This window comes from Lates calcarifer, linkage group LG8, assembly GCF_001640805.2.
Source record: "Lates calcarifer isolate ASB-BC8 linkage group LG8, TLL_Latcal_v3, whole genome shotgun sequence".
NCBI classification, from domain to species: domain Eukaryota; kingdom Metazoa; phylum Chordata; class Actinopteri; family Centropomidae; genus Lates; species Lates calcarifer.
Window position 1 is genome coordinate 11,046,694 of NC_066840.1, and position 14,300 is coordinate 11,060,993.

Sequence of the window (14,300 nt, forward strand, 5' to 3'; positions counted from 1 at the left end):
CCGCCTCCACTTTTTTGATGCAGCATTGAGAAATGATGACATGTGAGAGGCCTGCTGCAATGTTGCAATTCAGGTTTTCTTTTGTCCTGGTGAAAGTGTGGATTACAAAAGCATATGATTATATCTGTTTGTCTCATTTGGGTGTATTCAGAGGAGGTGCAGGTTTTACTGGGATCCATAGCTCCCAAGATAGTGGACTGAAGTTGGTTTAGTTACATTAATACAAGTTCCAAATTCAAAAGGGAAATCCTCCACCTCATTTCAGATCTTATTTTTCAAACTAATTCACAAAGACACTTTTTATTCTTCCAAACTCATCGTACAAGCAGAGGCCCATTTTCAGATATTGCCAACATTTTTTTTTTAAAGTGTCATTTGTGTGCAGATTTTCCCTATGCAACTCCACAAAGTTAGTGTAATTTTCAACAGGAGATCCATCCACTTCTGATAATTTGTCTACATTTTAGACCATTGATTAACCTTTATTTTGTGTCATTGTTCTTGTCATGATAATTGATTGACTTGTGTCATCTTAATTTGAGGCTTCATACACAGTTAGGAAGTGCTATTCTTGACATAGATCCATTATTCTAGCATAAGACCATGTTTCAATTCAAAAGATTTGCCGTTAGTTTGAACCAGAGTAAAGCCTGATTTATGTGCTCCCTTGTTTATCTGCCTTATGCGTCACACCTGTCAAACACGTCATGTATAAACAGTTCTTGCATCAGTTGCTGAGAATGACCCAAAAAACCTCAGTCCGTGAGTGATCTCAGCAGATAGGGGTGTCTGAACCCACAGGCCAGGGTGGATCTGTAACTCACAAATAATGACAAGCTGGTTTTTACACAACCTGGACTCTGCACCCAGTGTACCCTTTAATACTGCTGATCAGAGTTCAATCTCTGTCTGTCCCTTTTTACATAAGAACTGAGAGAAAGAGTCATGAAAGTGCAAAATGTTGTCCAGACAGGTTTGATTACCACCAAAGTATGTGAACTAAATTTAAAAAGATAACATCACAGGATTGTTCATCAAGTTGTTTTGATTGTCTGATAGTTGCTACAATACCCCCCAAGCATGGCAACTCCCATTGATCAATGGATCTTTGTGAGAGGGCAACATTCCAGATCAGGGCACTTGTGATTTGTTGATTTGATGGTTGATTAAAAGTCTTAATTTAGCTGTATGCTTTTCACTGTCTTGGGTCTTGGGCACAGGGGGCCTCCAGGGTGTGTGTCACTGGCTTACTTGCAAATTTGTTTGTGAATTTGCACTATTTGCAATATTGAGTGGATCCTGCTTCATTATGTCACGTGTGACTCCATGTTGTAGAGCTGGATATAGCTCTAACCCCTGCTAATTTAGTTTATGTTGCTCTCAAATGCTGCATTTCCTTAAATCAAGCTGTGTCTCATTAATCACTACAACCTAAGTGTAAACCTGAGGCCACTGTACCATTCCAGTATAGACCTTGTTTCTGAGTCTCTGTGCAAAATTAAATAAATCTTCCATCTATAATCTGCTGTGTATTTGCACTCTGGTTAACGCGAATTTGGAAGTAACAAGGGCCCAAGCGGAAAACTCTTGCCCTCCACACTGAATGAATGTTGCACGGGGTTTGTTCCCCTCCGGATCGACAGGGGGCGCAGAGTCAGCTGAACGTTGTCCCACTGGTTGTTAACGCTTCCGTTTCCGAGAGGCAAGGAGCCGCAATATCAACATCCACAGAAAGATTCAATCAGTAACTTTAAACTCTTAACCTTAAAAGCGGTAAGACTTCGGTTTGATGCAACTGTGGCTGACAAAATTATAAAGTAAATGCATCGATGTTTCGGGTCAGAATCGGGTTTTCCCGAGAATCGACAACATTTAAAGCTGGCGTTAGCAAACGGCTAACGTTAGCCTACCGTTACATTGACTGATTTAATCAGCTTGTACGTGTTTTAAAACTTAATACCAGGTCGTTTTTATTAATTTATTTTAACTGCTCATCGCCCGGGGGAATAAGGTCTCAGAATAACCATTAAAACAGCTGTCTTTGGTCACTTACAGTGTTATATGTCCAGCACACTGTAGCTAGCTTTATCGTTCTAACCACCTAAGCCTAACGCTCGCTGTTGACAGTCACATTCTGCATTCTGCGTCTCTCTGTTTGTCTCAGGAGTGTGAGGATGTCGGGACAGAAGCGTCCTGCTGACCCCAGCGGTCCCTCGTCCTCCGGTGCGCCCTCAGAGAAGCGGAGGGAGCGGGAAGGAGAGGATGGAGGTCCCGGTGTCAGCGCCGCTGCCGGGGGGAGCACCGCGGTGGAGACGGTCATCAAACTGGGAGGGGTGTCTAACTCAGTGAGCGGCTCTTTATTACCCCACTCACACTGCCATTATAACACCCCAGGAGTGTAACATGCCTCTTTCTTTGGCTGCTTCTGCTCTTCATCTTCATGTTTCAATCAATTCTTTTTCAGGAGGAACAAGACATCAAAGCTCTCCAGGCTAAGAACCGAAAGTTGGGAGAAGCTCTCGATCAAAGACAGGTGAATGAATTCTCCAGTATGTGTTTACAGCTCCCACCTGTTTTGAGAAGGGTTAATCTCTTGGCTTGTTGTTCTGCAGGTGATTGAGGATGAGTTGAGAGAGAGAATTGAGCGGCTGGAGACCCGCCAGGCCACTGATGATGCCAGTCTGCTGATCCTCAATAGATATTGGAACCAGGTAAACACTCACTGGCAGATTTCAGGCTTAAGAGCAAAAACAACATTAACAGAGCTCGTCTATAAAGGTCAAAAAGTTGATGAAGATTTCTGTAATTCCCTCTCCTTCAGTTTGATGAAAATGTTAAACTGATCATTCGGCGTTACGACCAAGCAAGCAGCGAACCTGAGAAATCTCCGGTGGGTGAGGGACGGAGCCTGAAGCCGGAAACTCCAGAACCTGATGGCGACTCCAACCAGGAGAGGGCCAAGGACAGAGGTGAATACCGAACTGACACAGAATCATGGTTTTGAAAGCAAAAACATGTAGATAATTGATTGACAAAGCGGAAGTGAAAGCTAAAACCCCTCTTTCTTTCTGTTTGTCACGTAGGCCACCAGGGAGAGACGACCAACTCCTTCCTGGCCACGCTGGCGAGCAGCAGCAGCGAGGAGATGGAAGCTGAGCTTCAGGAAAGAGTGGAGTCCAGCCAGAAACAGGCCAACCGTGTGGTGGAGATCTACGTGTGTCTGAAACGCACTGTGGACCAGCTGAAGGCAGAGCTGGACTCTGGAGCAGGTGTGACATGATGACATTGCAGCTGAGGGTAAAATGTTCATCTCTTTGCACTCATAACACGTGATATTATTGTTGCTTCCCAGAGGGCAGTTTGTGGCAGGTAGCTGCCAAACTGAACGCCCTCCTGACCACTGAGAACGAACGGCTGCAGAAGCTGACTGAGGACCTCAAGCAGAAGCACAGTCACATGACGAGCGAGGTACAAATTACATGTCCTTTCTTATTCTCTGGCGCAAAATGTTCCACACACCATTACATTTACAAAAATACTCAGTAAATCTGCTTTCAAGAGACATAAACCATATTTTTTACTTTGTTCATTTGGGTTTTCTGTCACTCACCATTCTCCATTAATAGCTGCTTTCTTGTCTTGTCTTTTTCAGTCCCGGCCTCTGGGTCGTGCAGCTAACAAAGCAGACCAGCGTGTGAGTGAGCTGCAGGTTCTGATCGAGGAGCTCCAGTGGGACATGGAGAAGATCCGCCGCCGGGAAAACCGACTGAATGCACACCTGAGCGAGATACTGGAGAGGGTGAGGATGATATGGACTTGTGTCAGAGTAGGAAATATCTGTTTGTTTATGTTGAAGTATGTTGTAACAGCCTCTGTCCGCTGCAGGTGAACAGCAAAGGTTACAAGGTGTGTGGGGAGGCCAGCAGCGTGTGTGGGACCATCACTATTAACAAGAGAAAGGTGGGATTTCATTTTTTTTCCTTTATAATTTTGGTAATTAAGATAGTATGGTGTGAGAAATGTTAAGGAATTGTTAATTTTGTAGTTTCTATATCTTAGATTCTATTCTTTCTTTATCATCTCCCCTGACAACAGTTTGAGGAAATGAACAGCGAGTTGGAGGAGAACCGGGAGCTGGCAGACAACCGCCTCACTGAGCTGCAGAAGCTCCAGCAGGACCTGCAAAATGTTCACCAGGAGAACAACAACATGAAGGTACTTTTCACTTGTCACACACCATTGTTCTGACAGTGTGTTTTGTAGGCAAAAATGTCCCACTAATGGATTGCAGAGCATTTAGAATGAATCCTCTTTCTCCTCCTCTCAGGCGGAGCTGATGAGTCGAGCAGAGGGCATGGTGAAAGACACTTCGGAGTATCGCTGTCTGCAGTCGCAGTTTTCTGTTCTCTACAACGAGTCTCTGATCCTCAAGGCTCAGTTAGATGAGACGCGCGCTCGCCTCAACACCACCAGGACGGCACGGCTTCGACAGCTGGAGCACATGGAGGTAAATTGTGTGTGTTTGTATCTGTGCCGGTGTCCTTCAGTGTAGCCTTCATTCCCCTCTAACTCTCACTCGCCCCTCTGTGCGCAGAATGATGAGGTGGCTCTGCAGAGGAAGGTCCGCACAGAAGTCTTTCAGCTGGAGGACACGCTGGCTCAGGTCAGGAAGGAGTACGAGATGTTGCGCATCGAATTTGAACAGACGCTCGCTGCCAACGAGCAAGCAGGTAACTAACAGGTCCTGGCTTGTATATGGTGACACAGGTTTGTGAATTGGATGTTCACTCTCTCTCCTGCTTTCTTTTGTCCCTCTGACTGCCTCCTCGTCTCAGGTCCGATTAACAGGGAGATGCGCCACTTGATTAGCACACTGCAAACACACAACCAGCAGATGAAGGGAGAGGTGGTGAAATACAAGTTGAGACTGAGAGAGACACAAGCTGAACTCAACCAGGTGAGTCACAAGGAGACAGAGAGAAACTTGTGCAGTCACCTCTCACATGCACAAAACAGGGAACTAGTGTAGTGGAAAACAGCAGCACACCAGCCAAATACTTATCACATGCATCTGTTGCCTCTGTAGGTCCGTGCTTCGAAGGGCAATGCCATTCTCCAATCACAGTCAAGCACAGAGATGGATGTGAAGGATGAGACGACCTCCCCTTCGACCCCAGCCGTCTCTGGAGAACCTGTGGTCAAGACAGAGCCTGACAACGGCTCCTCAACACCCAGCAGCACTGGTAACTAACACCCAGTTAACTGACCATAACAACTCCTTTCATATTTTATTAACTTGTAAATAACATAAGACAGATGTGGACAGTCATGGTTGACAATTCCTTCGTCTTTCTGCAGGTGCGTCAGTGAAAACAGAGCCTGGAGTGGAACCAGAGGCGACAGTAAAAGAGGAGGAGAAAGAGGAGAAGAAAGAAAAGGAGGAAAAGAAGGAAAAGGACCTTATAAAGAAAGAGGAGAAAGACCGAGAGCGGGAGAAAGAGAAGGAAAAGGAGAGAGAGAGGCCGACCCGCAGTGGCATGAGCAGCAGCGGCGGCAGCAGTTTGATAAAGGAAGAGAAGGAGAAGCCAGGGAGCAGCAGCCAACCTGAGGAGTCAGCCGGGGAGCGTCTGTCTATGGTCGGAGGCTCAAAGAGGAAAGAAATGGAGCAGCTGAAGATTGTCCGAGCAGAACTCAAGTAAGTCGTATGTGTGGAAGTTGGTTTTTATTCTTTTCTTTGTCTAGTATTTGTTGTTCTGGTTGTACTGATGCAGTGGTTTCTGTGGGTCAACTTCAGGCTGTAGAATCCCCACCATTAGTCTAACCCACAACACAATTCACCAGTCATATGATTCTGTGAATCACCAGCACTTGCACACAGTGACTAGGAAACCACTGTCTGCAATAAATTGTAGGAAAACAAAATGTTACTAATGTGAAATAGGTTTGGGATTTGTTTTTCTCCCTCATATTTTATTTCATGGTAATTTCAAAAACTTCATGGGTTTAACTCCGAGTTCTTGTTGAGTTTGGACCCTGGATGCTGGCGTTGATGATTTTGGTTATGTGCAGGAAAGCCCAGGAGTCCCAGAGGGAGATGAAGCTGCTGCTGGACATGTACCGCTCAGCACCCAAAGAGCAGAGGGACAAAGTTCAGCTCATGGCTGCAGAGAAAAAGGCCAAGTCAGAGGTGATCAACACTGCACAACACAGTCACCTACAAACAGACATTTTCTTGATATAGTTGACAGTTGAAGTTTTGGTGGTGGGTTTATTCATTACAGCAGGACATTTACAACATGATACATGGATATTTTACTGGATTTTCCATTCGGATTTACTCTTTTTAGTTGAGCAACACGTGGCCAGATAGAAAACCCTACTGGAATAATGATGCATTAATGATGATGTGTGCTGATTCCAGGGAGAGGAGCTACGGCAGAGGCTGAGGGAGCTGGAGGAGCGGGAGAGGAGGGAGGGCAAGAAAATGGCCGACGAAGAGGCTCTGAGGAAGATCCGTTCTGTGGAGGAGCAGATCGACATCCTCAACAAGAAGCTCTCTATAGCCAAACAGGTGCGTGAGGTGGTAATGTTGTCTGTATGCACTAACCCTTTGCATGGTTCGCCTTTCAGTCTCTAACGCTTCATTGCCTCCGTGCCCCCTCTGCAGGAGGAGGACGCGCTGCTGAGCGAGATGGACGTGACGGGCCAGGCCTTCGAGGACATGCAGGAACAGAACATTCGCCTGATGCAGCAGCTCAGGGAAAAAGACGACGCCAACTTCAAGCTGATGAGCGAACGGATCAAGTCCAACCAGATCCACAAGCTGCTGAAAGAGGAGAAGGAGGAGCTAGCCGACCAGCTGCTCACTTTAAAAACTCAGGTCAGCCACCAGGCTGCGCCACAAGGTGCAGTCTGTACTGATAGAGGCTTGTACATGTTTGTTCTATGAATACAGACAGTTAATAACTACCTGCAATCATTTCAGACTGTCTTTAAACTATCCATTATATTCATCCATTTTAAAAAAATCAGCCTGTCACTGCTAAAGACAGGCTCTGTGCCTTTTTAAGTTTTTCTATTAAAATTTTCCAAATTTTGTGTCCAATGCCCTGTTTGTTTATTTATTTTTTTACCATTGTGCTCATCTTCTAGCTCTAATGTTTTTAATCTTCTAATTTTGCTCTTTTCTTTGTGGGGACTGGGCCCATGTACAGGTCGATGCTCAGCTCCAGGTGGTGAGGAAGCTTGAGGAGAAGGAGCGCCTCCTGCAGGGCACCATCAGCACTGCAGAGAGAGAGCTGGCACTTCGAACACAAGCTTTAGACATGAACAAACGCAAGGTAACGCATGGCTCAGTTTCAATGAGCCACAGCTGCAGAGTAAATTCAATCCCAAAAACATTTAGCTGTTACTAAAAAAAAACATGAGGGGTTGTACAGCTCGAGAAGAAGTGACATCCCCATCCCCCAAAACTTATCTGTTGTTCTCCAGGCTCAGGAGTCTGCACTGCTGTCAGAGGAGGTGAGAACTCAGCTGGAGCAGGTTCAGCAGAGGCTCAGCCTGGTTAGAGAGGAGGTCATTGAGAACAGTATCTCCAGGGAGAAAGAGTCCTTCAACGCCCGACGAGCACAGGTAACATCACACAAATAAACAATTAGCTTGAGCTATAAAGGTTATGTATTTAAGAAGTGAAATGTGGCACAAACTGTATATCCACTTGCTTTTATTCATTTATTGCCCATAGCTGTGATATACAGTAAATACATCAGACTGACAAAACAATTAGCATAAAAGTGCATTTACTACAGGAAAAAACAAATACATTTTTCTGTCATAAGACTTGTGGGATGACTCTCTGCATATTTTCCAATGGCAAATTAGATTTGTGGATTGAGACCCTTTGTTTCCTCCTCGCTGTATGTGAGATTAATAGTTACTGCCAGTATCAATTTTTGTTGTGGTGAAAAAGTTCCACATCACTATTATTTTCTCTGTGAGGCCAAACCCTTGTTGGTTTTGTGTTATGCTCAGATGTTCGAGACTCCAATACTGACTGCTAAAGAGTATTATATCTGTAAAGTCTGTTGTCAAGTCAAAGTAAAATGTGGAAGACAGGCTCTTCTTACAGCCATTAACTCCAAATGTGTTTCAGGAGGACATCTCCAAACTTAGGAGAAAGATCGAGAAGGCCAAGAAACCAGCTGAGAAAATCAGCAATGGAGACGAGATTCTAAATGAAGAAATTAATGACTACAAGGTATGTTTTGGTGATAGAAAAAATGTTAAAAACGTTCTGTTTTCAATGATCCTCCTCCAGACACGTCAGCAGTTTCTCCCTGTTTCCGGTGTTTATGCTAAGCTAACTGGTTATAACTTTATATTTACCTTAAAGACATGGGAGTTTTGTTCATCCTCTCATCTAACTTGTTTTAAGGAAATTGACGTCGTGCTTGGAATGCGAGCATTTAACAAAGATCCATTTCCTTGATAAGAAAACCTGATGTGGGAAATTAGAGCAGTCATGTCCAGTTATACCTCGCTAACGCCACAGGGACTGGAATCAATAGCAAAATCCCTAAAAATAGGTTAACACGAGTCTTAAGGGTCTGTTTGTCTTGTTAGTGGGCAGAAACCAGTTATCTTTGTCACTCTGGTTTCCACTAAATGAGACCAACTGTCAGTGTGATCACACTCTTTCAACAGGAACACAGTAAAACACTTAAAATTCCAACCAACTGTGGAGGACGGAACATTAAATGACTTTTGCAAATTGTAGTCGTCTCCATTCAGATTTCCATAGCTTCATCTGCAGGGTCGTGCTCGAGATTTCACTAGATTTGTCCTTAAGTTTGTGAGTGGTTTGATATAATCATGATGGATTCAAACACTTTGATGATACACCCTCTCTACTACAGGATTTGTGTGTCAGCTATTTTCTAAATCATGGCCACATCAGGGTTTATAATCAGCCTTCATATCATATCATTGTGTTCTGGTTCAGAACAGTTGAGCCTGAAGTCCTGTCTCTGCAATCACACAGCCTCGCTGCTGCCCTAGATATTTCTGTCCACTCATTAGGAGCCATTCAGCTGAGGACAAAAATGGCTTCTCAGTTTATTGTTCAAAACATTTCATCTCTCCCCCCCCCCTCCCCCCTCCAGGCACGTCTAACGTGTCCGTGCTGTAACTCTCGGGTGAAGGATGCTGTCCTGACAAAGTGTTTCCACGTCTTCTGCTTCGAGTGCGTCAAGACACGCTACGACACCCGCCAGAGGAAGTGCCCCAAGTGCAACGCTGCCTTCGGAGCAAACGATTTCCATCGCATTTACATCGGCTAAAGCTGCAGCCCTCTACACCCCTCCCCTCCCTGCAGCTACTTGCAGGGGGGGGGGGCAAAAAAAAAAAAGGGTCAACAAGATAAGCAGTAGCTCAAACACTGCCGGGAGCATCGCAGTACTGTAGTGTTTCCTGCTCTTGACTATGTACACCCCATCCTCACATATCGACAGGACACCATCAGTGTGAAATCCTGCCACCTGGACAAGCCTGATGTTCAGAACTGGACTTTTTTTTTTTTTTTTTTCCCAGCAGTGACTGAATTCAGCTCCAGTATCCACTACTTTACTGTACGTTTTCAGATACCGGTGCAGGGAGACTGTAGAAGAGAAAAGAGAATCTGCAAGTTTGCACCACATGTTGAGGTTTGTGGTGTTCGTTTGTGTGGGGGTTGCGTGTGTGTGCATACGCATTTGAAAACAGGCATTTAACACAAACCAGTGTACAAAGGAAATGATCAGAACAGCATTCCTTCCAGTGTAGTGGGTGGTTGTATCATGTTGGTGTATATACTGTATGTCACTATTTGTTTCTTCTTTTTTTTTATATCTGCCTCTTCTTGCTTCAAACTGTCCTGAAATCTCTCAAATCTGACTTGATGCTGTGTAATTGCTGTTTCTAGTTATTAAACAGACATGAAAAATTTCCAGCTTCTGCTTCCGTTTTTTCCAGTCTGAAATATTTCCAGTCAGACCCTGTGAATAATCTTCACATTTGACCTGGGATATTAAAACCACAAGTCCCAGTGTGCAAATCTGTGTTTATCCCTGTGCACAGCCTTCCTCCTCCTCCTCCTCCTCCCCCCTCACCCCTCCTCCTCTTCCTCCTCTTCCCGACGTGTTTGCACACTGGAATCAGTCGTTAAAAACGCTAGAAGGAAGGGAGTGCCATACGGGAACAGCGACAAGGGAGCCTTTTTAAAAAAAAAAAAAAAAGCAAAAAAGGTTGTGCAACATAATCCATCGCAGCAGCGATTTTGATGCAAGCTCAAAGACAAAGGAACACCAAACTTGGCTGGTGTGGAGCTCAGAGCAGAAATAAGAGGCTTTAGGAGACTCGTGCTCGGCTCAGCGTCAGCCGCGTTTCCACCGCTTTTTTCCCCCTTGTACGCGTAAAAAGCAGCAGAGGAAAAGAAACTTTTTGGGCACATTTTACGCACTGGATCTTTTTTACATCAACAACTCCCCGCTGCATCTTGACATATTATCAAACGTCTCGATCACTGACGGACCTAAGCCTTTAACGGGTTCTTACCAAATATAGCCACTGTAAATGCTGGAGTGTCCTTGACGGAGCGGAACGGTCCTAGATAGAATATTTGCAGCGCTGCCAAAGTTTATAATTAAATACTCAGATCACTCTTGAGTCGTCGGAGGTTTTCTTTACAAATACATCTAGTCTAATTTGTAAATTGGACACTTGGTGTGTGGATATTTAAGAAGCTGGCGCGGTTTTTATATTTTTATTCCTATTTGGAGCCGCAGCATGTTGATTTAAAGCCGCTCTGTAGTCTATGATTGCTCCCAACAGAAGCCATTTTTAAGTCTTTGATTTACAATCCTGTCTGAGTCACTGAACACGAGCTGCTCAACCTGCTCTGGATTGCAGCATTAACCTGAGCACATAGATTTTTTTTTCTTTCCTTCCTCCCCCCCATTGTTCTCAGATCTCCCTCACAGTGACTTTTTTTTGTGCGTCTCGCTCTGGGCGCGGTGGATGTGCCATGGCTCGGTTTTTCCTCACCATCTACGCCCTGGTGCTCGGCATGACGGTGGCTTGGGCTGGAGCCGGACATAACCCGGCCAAGCCGACCGGGGAGAGCCCTCCGCCGGTCACCCTCCGCACCGTGATCACGGGAACCTGCCAGGAGGTCCAGCGATACGCGGAGTCGGTGTTGGGAGCCGGCATGGTGCGGTCAGTCGCTGAGGTACAGAGAGGAGATGCACCACTACCACCACCACCACCACTACCGGCTAATACTCTTTTTCTTCCTGCACCAGGAAGTGGCTTTACACTCACTTCTTCTCTCTAATTGTTAATATACTGTGCTCTAACTTCACTGTTTGCTCTGTCACAGTTCTTCAATGCTTAACTGTATCTGATCACTAATTTTTACCTCTTCAACCTCCATCCACACCTACACCCTCTGCACAACATTCCTCTCCCTATTGCCCCTCAACTTGTTAATCTCTCTCCTGATCCCCTCATCTTCTCTGCCCTCATTTCATGTCTTCTTATATCCACGCGTCCCCCCTCACCCTTAAAACCTCCCCACACACTCTTCTCTGTCCTGTCTCCCTGCTTCCACCCCTGCTTCCCTTTTCCTCAGAGTGCTGTGTTGTATCTTGAGTCATTGCTTGGTCAGGAGAACGTCTATAAAGTGGCCATGGTAAGAAACCTCCTGGATGTCTCCATCTAAGCCTAACCCAACACATGCCCTCCCCCTAAACAGAGTCCTCTCCTGTTGGCTTCTGTTAAGCTCATGTGGGGTGGCATAGTTAATGCAGAGAATAGAAGCATGGCTGTAGTCAAGAACCGACCTTACAGTATATGTGTGTGTGTGTGTGTGTTTCCAATATGCAGATATTTGCATGCGAAGCAACCATACTTGTGAGCTTGTTGTGATAAGGTTCTGTGTATGTGCTGGCAAACGAACAAGTGAGCTGAAATAGTTCGCCATGACTCAGTTGGTATCTCTGAATGCAAAACATAGGGTGTGTACTTGGATGAGAAATTGACTTTTTATGTGTCCCCAAACTGAATTAGAGCCTTAGTTCATCTGAATTTACTTCTGATTGTTTGCAGTGAGTTTAAATTAAGAAGGAAATACAAAAGACCTGCACACTGCACTGACAGCTCCCAGGAAAATGTGATTTAATGAAATAGGGCAACATTTCTTCGAGATCCTGGGCAGACATTGCCTGATAAACGTGCTCTGTTAGTAACTGGGAGCTATCAGCGCAGTGTGCAGAAGTTTTTTGGCTCTACACTGTTTGTTTTCAGATTTTAATTTGAAGGCGGCATCACAGCTTCTAAAAAGTCCTGCTTTTGATACTAAAGTTTATCATTTGGAAGTTGAGCCTTATAGAAGCCAGCAGAGCAGTAAATCATTAATCATGTTTTTTAAGTGATAAACACACACTGATGTGGAGCAGCAGATCCTTGACTCATGCTCCAACATACTGGACAGTCCTCACGTATGTGCCAGTGTGTAGCGCAACAGGTGCAGATAAGATACTTGTCTGACTTACTGGGGGCTACCCTTGACCTTGCTACATGAAGGAACACAGTGTATCTGTCTGTGTGTGTTGTGTGATTTTGGGGGAGGTGAATAGAGGCTGTACAGGAATAGAGAGGGGCACTGTCCAGCTGTCACTCGCATGCACAGCTGTTTGTCCAAGTCAACAATACAGCACTTCTTCTATTGTAAGGTGCAGCTCAGCAGCACTCGTAGTCTATAAGAGTCCCCTTTTTACTGTAGGCATCTAGTGTCTACCAACAGCTGCTTAAAATATGACATGCACTGTTTTATACATGAGCATTATGAATCATACTGTAGCATTGTGGCATTGGACAGCCGTGTTTGGCCGTGTAAACAAATCTGTTATCTCTTCTCTGCATGACTATTAATGTGATCAGAATGCTGCCATTCCTCATTGTTACCTTGTTAAAATAACAAAGTAAAACACGTCTCCACCCTTCCTCCACTCTGCCACAGTTTTTTCGAGATGGTGATCCGATTCCTGGCTGAAGGAGCTGCCAGTGGCCTGAACGTCATTGCTGTTTACGTCACAGAGATCCTCAGGGTCACAGGATTCGATGGTGGGTAGGACCAGGATGGCCCCTGTGTGTCACTGAGTCACTGAGTGTGTGTGTGTGTAGATATTGCTGCATGCTCTAACCCCCCCCGCCCCCATGTCTAGTTCTCTGCAAATTGTCTGCTGGAGTAAGAGAGGATCTGTGGCAATGAAAGTGCAGGTGGAAAATATGCAGTCTTGCCTCTCCCTCAGGGCAATCTGTCTGCCACTCCTTTTTAAGTGTGTTTACTCCTGTTGCTTCCTGTGTATAAGACAGTTGTTTTCAAGCTTTATTCCTTATGAAAATATGCCTAAGCTGGGTTTACTCCCTCTACAGCTGCACTGACGTTGCCCCGATTCACCCCGGAGGGCGTGGCCGCAGTCGCCCAGTGGGGTCTGCTGGCTCTTATCGGCTACTGGGTGCTGACCATCGTCCTCCGTCTGCTGATTGCTGTGGTGAGGCGGGTGTTCTGGGTGGTGAAAACCGTCTTGGCGCTCTGGCTTTTTGGACTGATGGTGACCGACAAGACGGCCAGTGCGGAAACCACGGCGGTTCGGGTGGCCGGCCTGGTGCTGGCATGCGTCCTGCTGACTCTGCTCACATCTGCCTCTGAAAAGTCAGGTGCAGTGGAGCACCGGCTGAGCTCCCTGGAGGGCCGGCTGAAGGCAGTAGAGAAGAGGAAAGGCGAATAGTGATGGGAGAAGGTGGAGAGGAGTAAGGATGGACAGAGGTGATGGTAATGCCGGTTAAGAAAATAATGACATTGATGGTTTCTATATGTGTGTCAAACTATTGTGGTAAATAAAGTAACCACTGGGATTTTTAATCAGGAATCTTCTTTTTGTTTTTCTTCAGAAAATGCCCCTTTAGCATGCTAACATTTGCTAATTAGCATTTAAAACAAAATATGCCTGGGGATGATGGGAATGTCAGCAGTTTTGTGTTATTTGGTCATAAACCAAAGTAGTGAACAAATTTTAATTTTGACTTTATGGTGTCAGGAGATCACCAAATGTATTGGACTCTGGGAACAGTGCATGTCTGTTAGTTAATCGCATTCCATTGAATCCATGTTGAAATATTTCACAACAAACTTTGACCTGCTGATGGGCATTAGAGGAAAAGTCAAGTGGTCACCAAAGTCATTAGGATTCATCCTCTGGGGA

The 14,300-nt window shown here is 45.3% G+C and overlaps 2 protein-coding genes across 3 annotated transcripts; both read left to right on the forward strand.

Annotated features, from left to right (window-relative positions):
* Nucleotides 1-1,648: 1,648 nt before the first annotated feature.
* rnf20 (ring finger protein 20, E3 ubiquitin protein ligase) lies at nucleotides 1,649-9,981 on the forward strand. The gene is made up of 22 exons (XM_018699521.2): nucleotides 1,649-1,773; nucleotides 2,165-2,345; nucleotides 2,465-2,533; nucleotides 2,613-2,711; nucleotides 2,822-2,969; nucleotides 3,084-3,269; nucleotides 3,353-3,468; nucleotides 3,653-3,799; nucleotides 3,886-3,960; nucleotides 4,096-4,215; nucleotides 4,328-4,507; nucleotides 4,595-4,730; nucleotides 4,836-4,957; nucleotides 5,087-5,243; nucleotides 5,359-5,695; nucleotides 6,070-6,187; nucleotides 6,422-6,571; nucleotides 6,668-6,880; nucleotides 7,215-7,340; nucleotides 7,492-7,632; nucleotides 8,153-8,257; nucleotides 9,162-9,981. Exons 2-22 carry the CDS (start codon nucleotides 2,175-2,177, stop codon nucleotides 9,336-9,338), a joined length of 3,093 nt encoding a protein of 1,030 aa, XP_018555037.1. The 5' UTR covers nucleotides 1,649-1,773; nucleotides 2,165-2,174; the 3' UTR covers nucleotides 9,339-9,981.
* Nucleotides 9,982-10,158: 177 nt separating this feature from the next.
* On the forward strand, nucleotides 10,159-13,960 carry LOC108899270 (transmembrane protein 109). Of its 2 annotated transcripts, XM_018699640.2 has the most exons (4): nucleotides 10,159-11,263; nucleotides 11,666-11,725; nucleotides 13,056-13,158; nucleotides 13,471-13,960. In XM_018699640.2, exons 1-4 carry the CDS (start codon nucleotides 11,060-11,062, stop codon nucleotides 13,824-13,826), a joined length of 723 nt encoding a protein of 240 aa, XP_018555156.1. In that variant the 5' UTR covers nucleotides 10,159-11,059; the 3' UTR covers nucleotides 13,827-13,960. The 2 variants fall into 2 exon arrangements, with proteins under 2 accessions (XP_018555156.1, XP_018555157.1); XM_018699641.2 differs by lacking the exon at nucleotides 11,666-11,725 and having other exon boundaries at nucleotides 10,162-11,263.
* The last annotated feature ends 340 nt before the right edge of the window (nucleotides 13,961-14,300 follow it).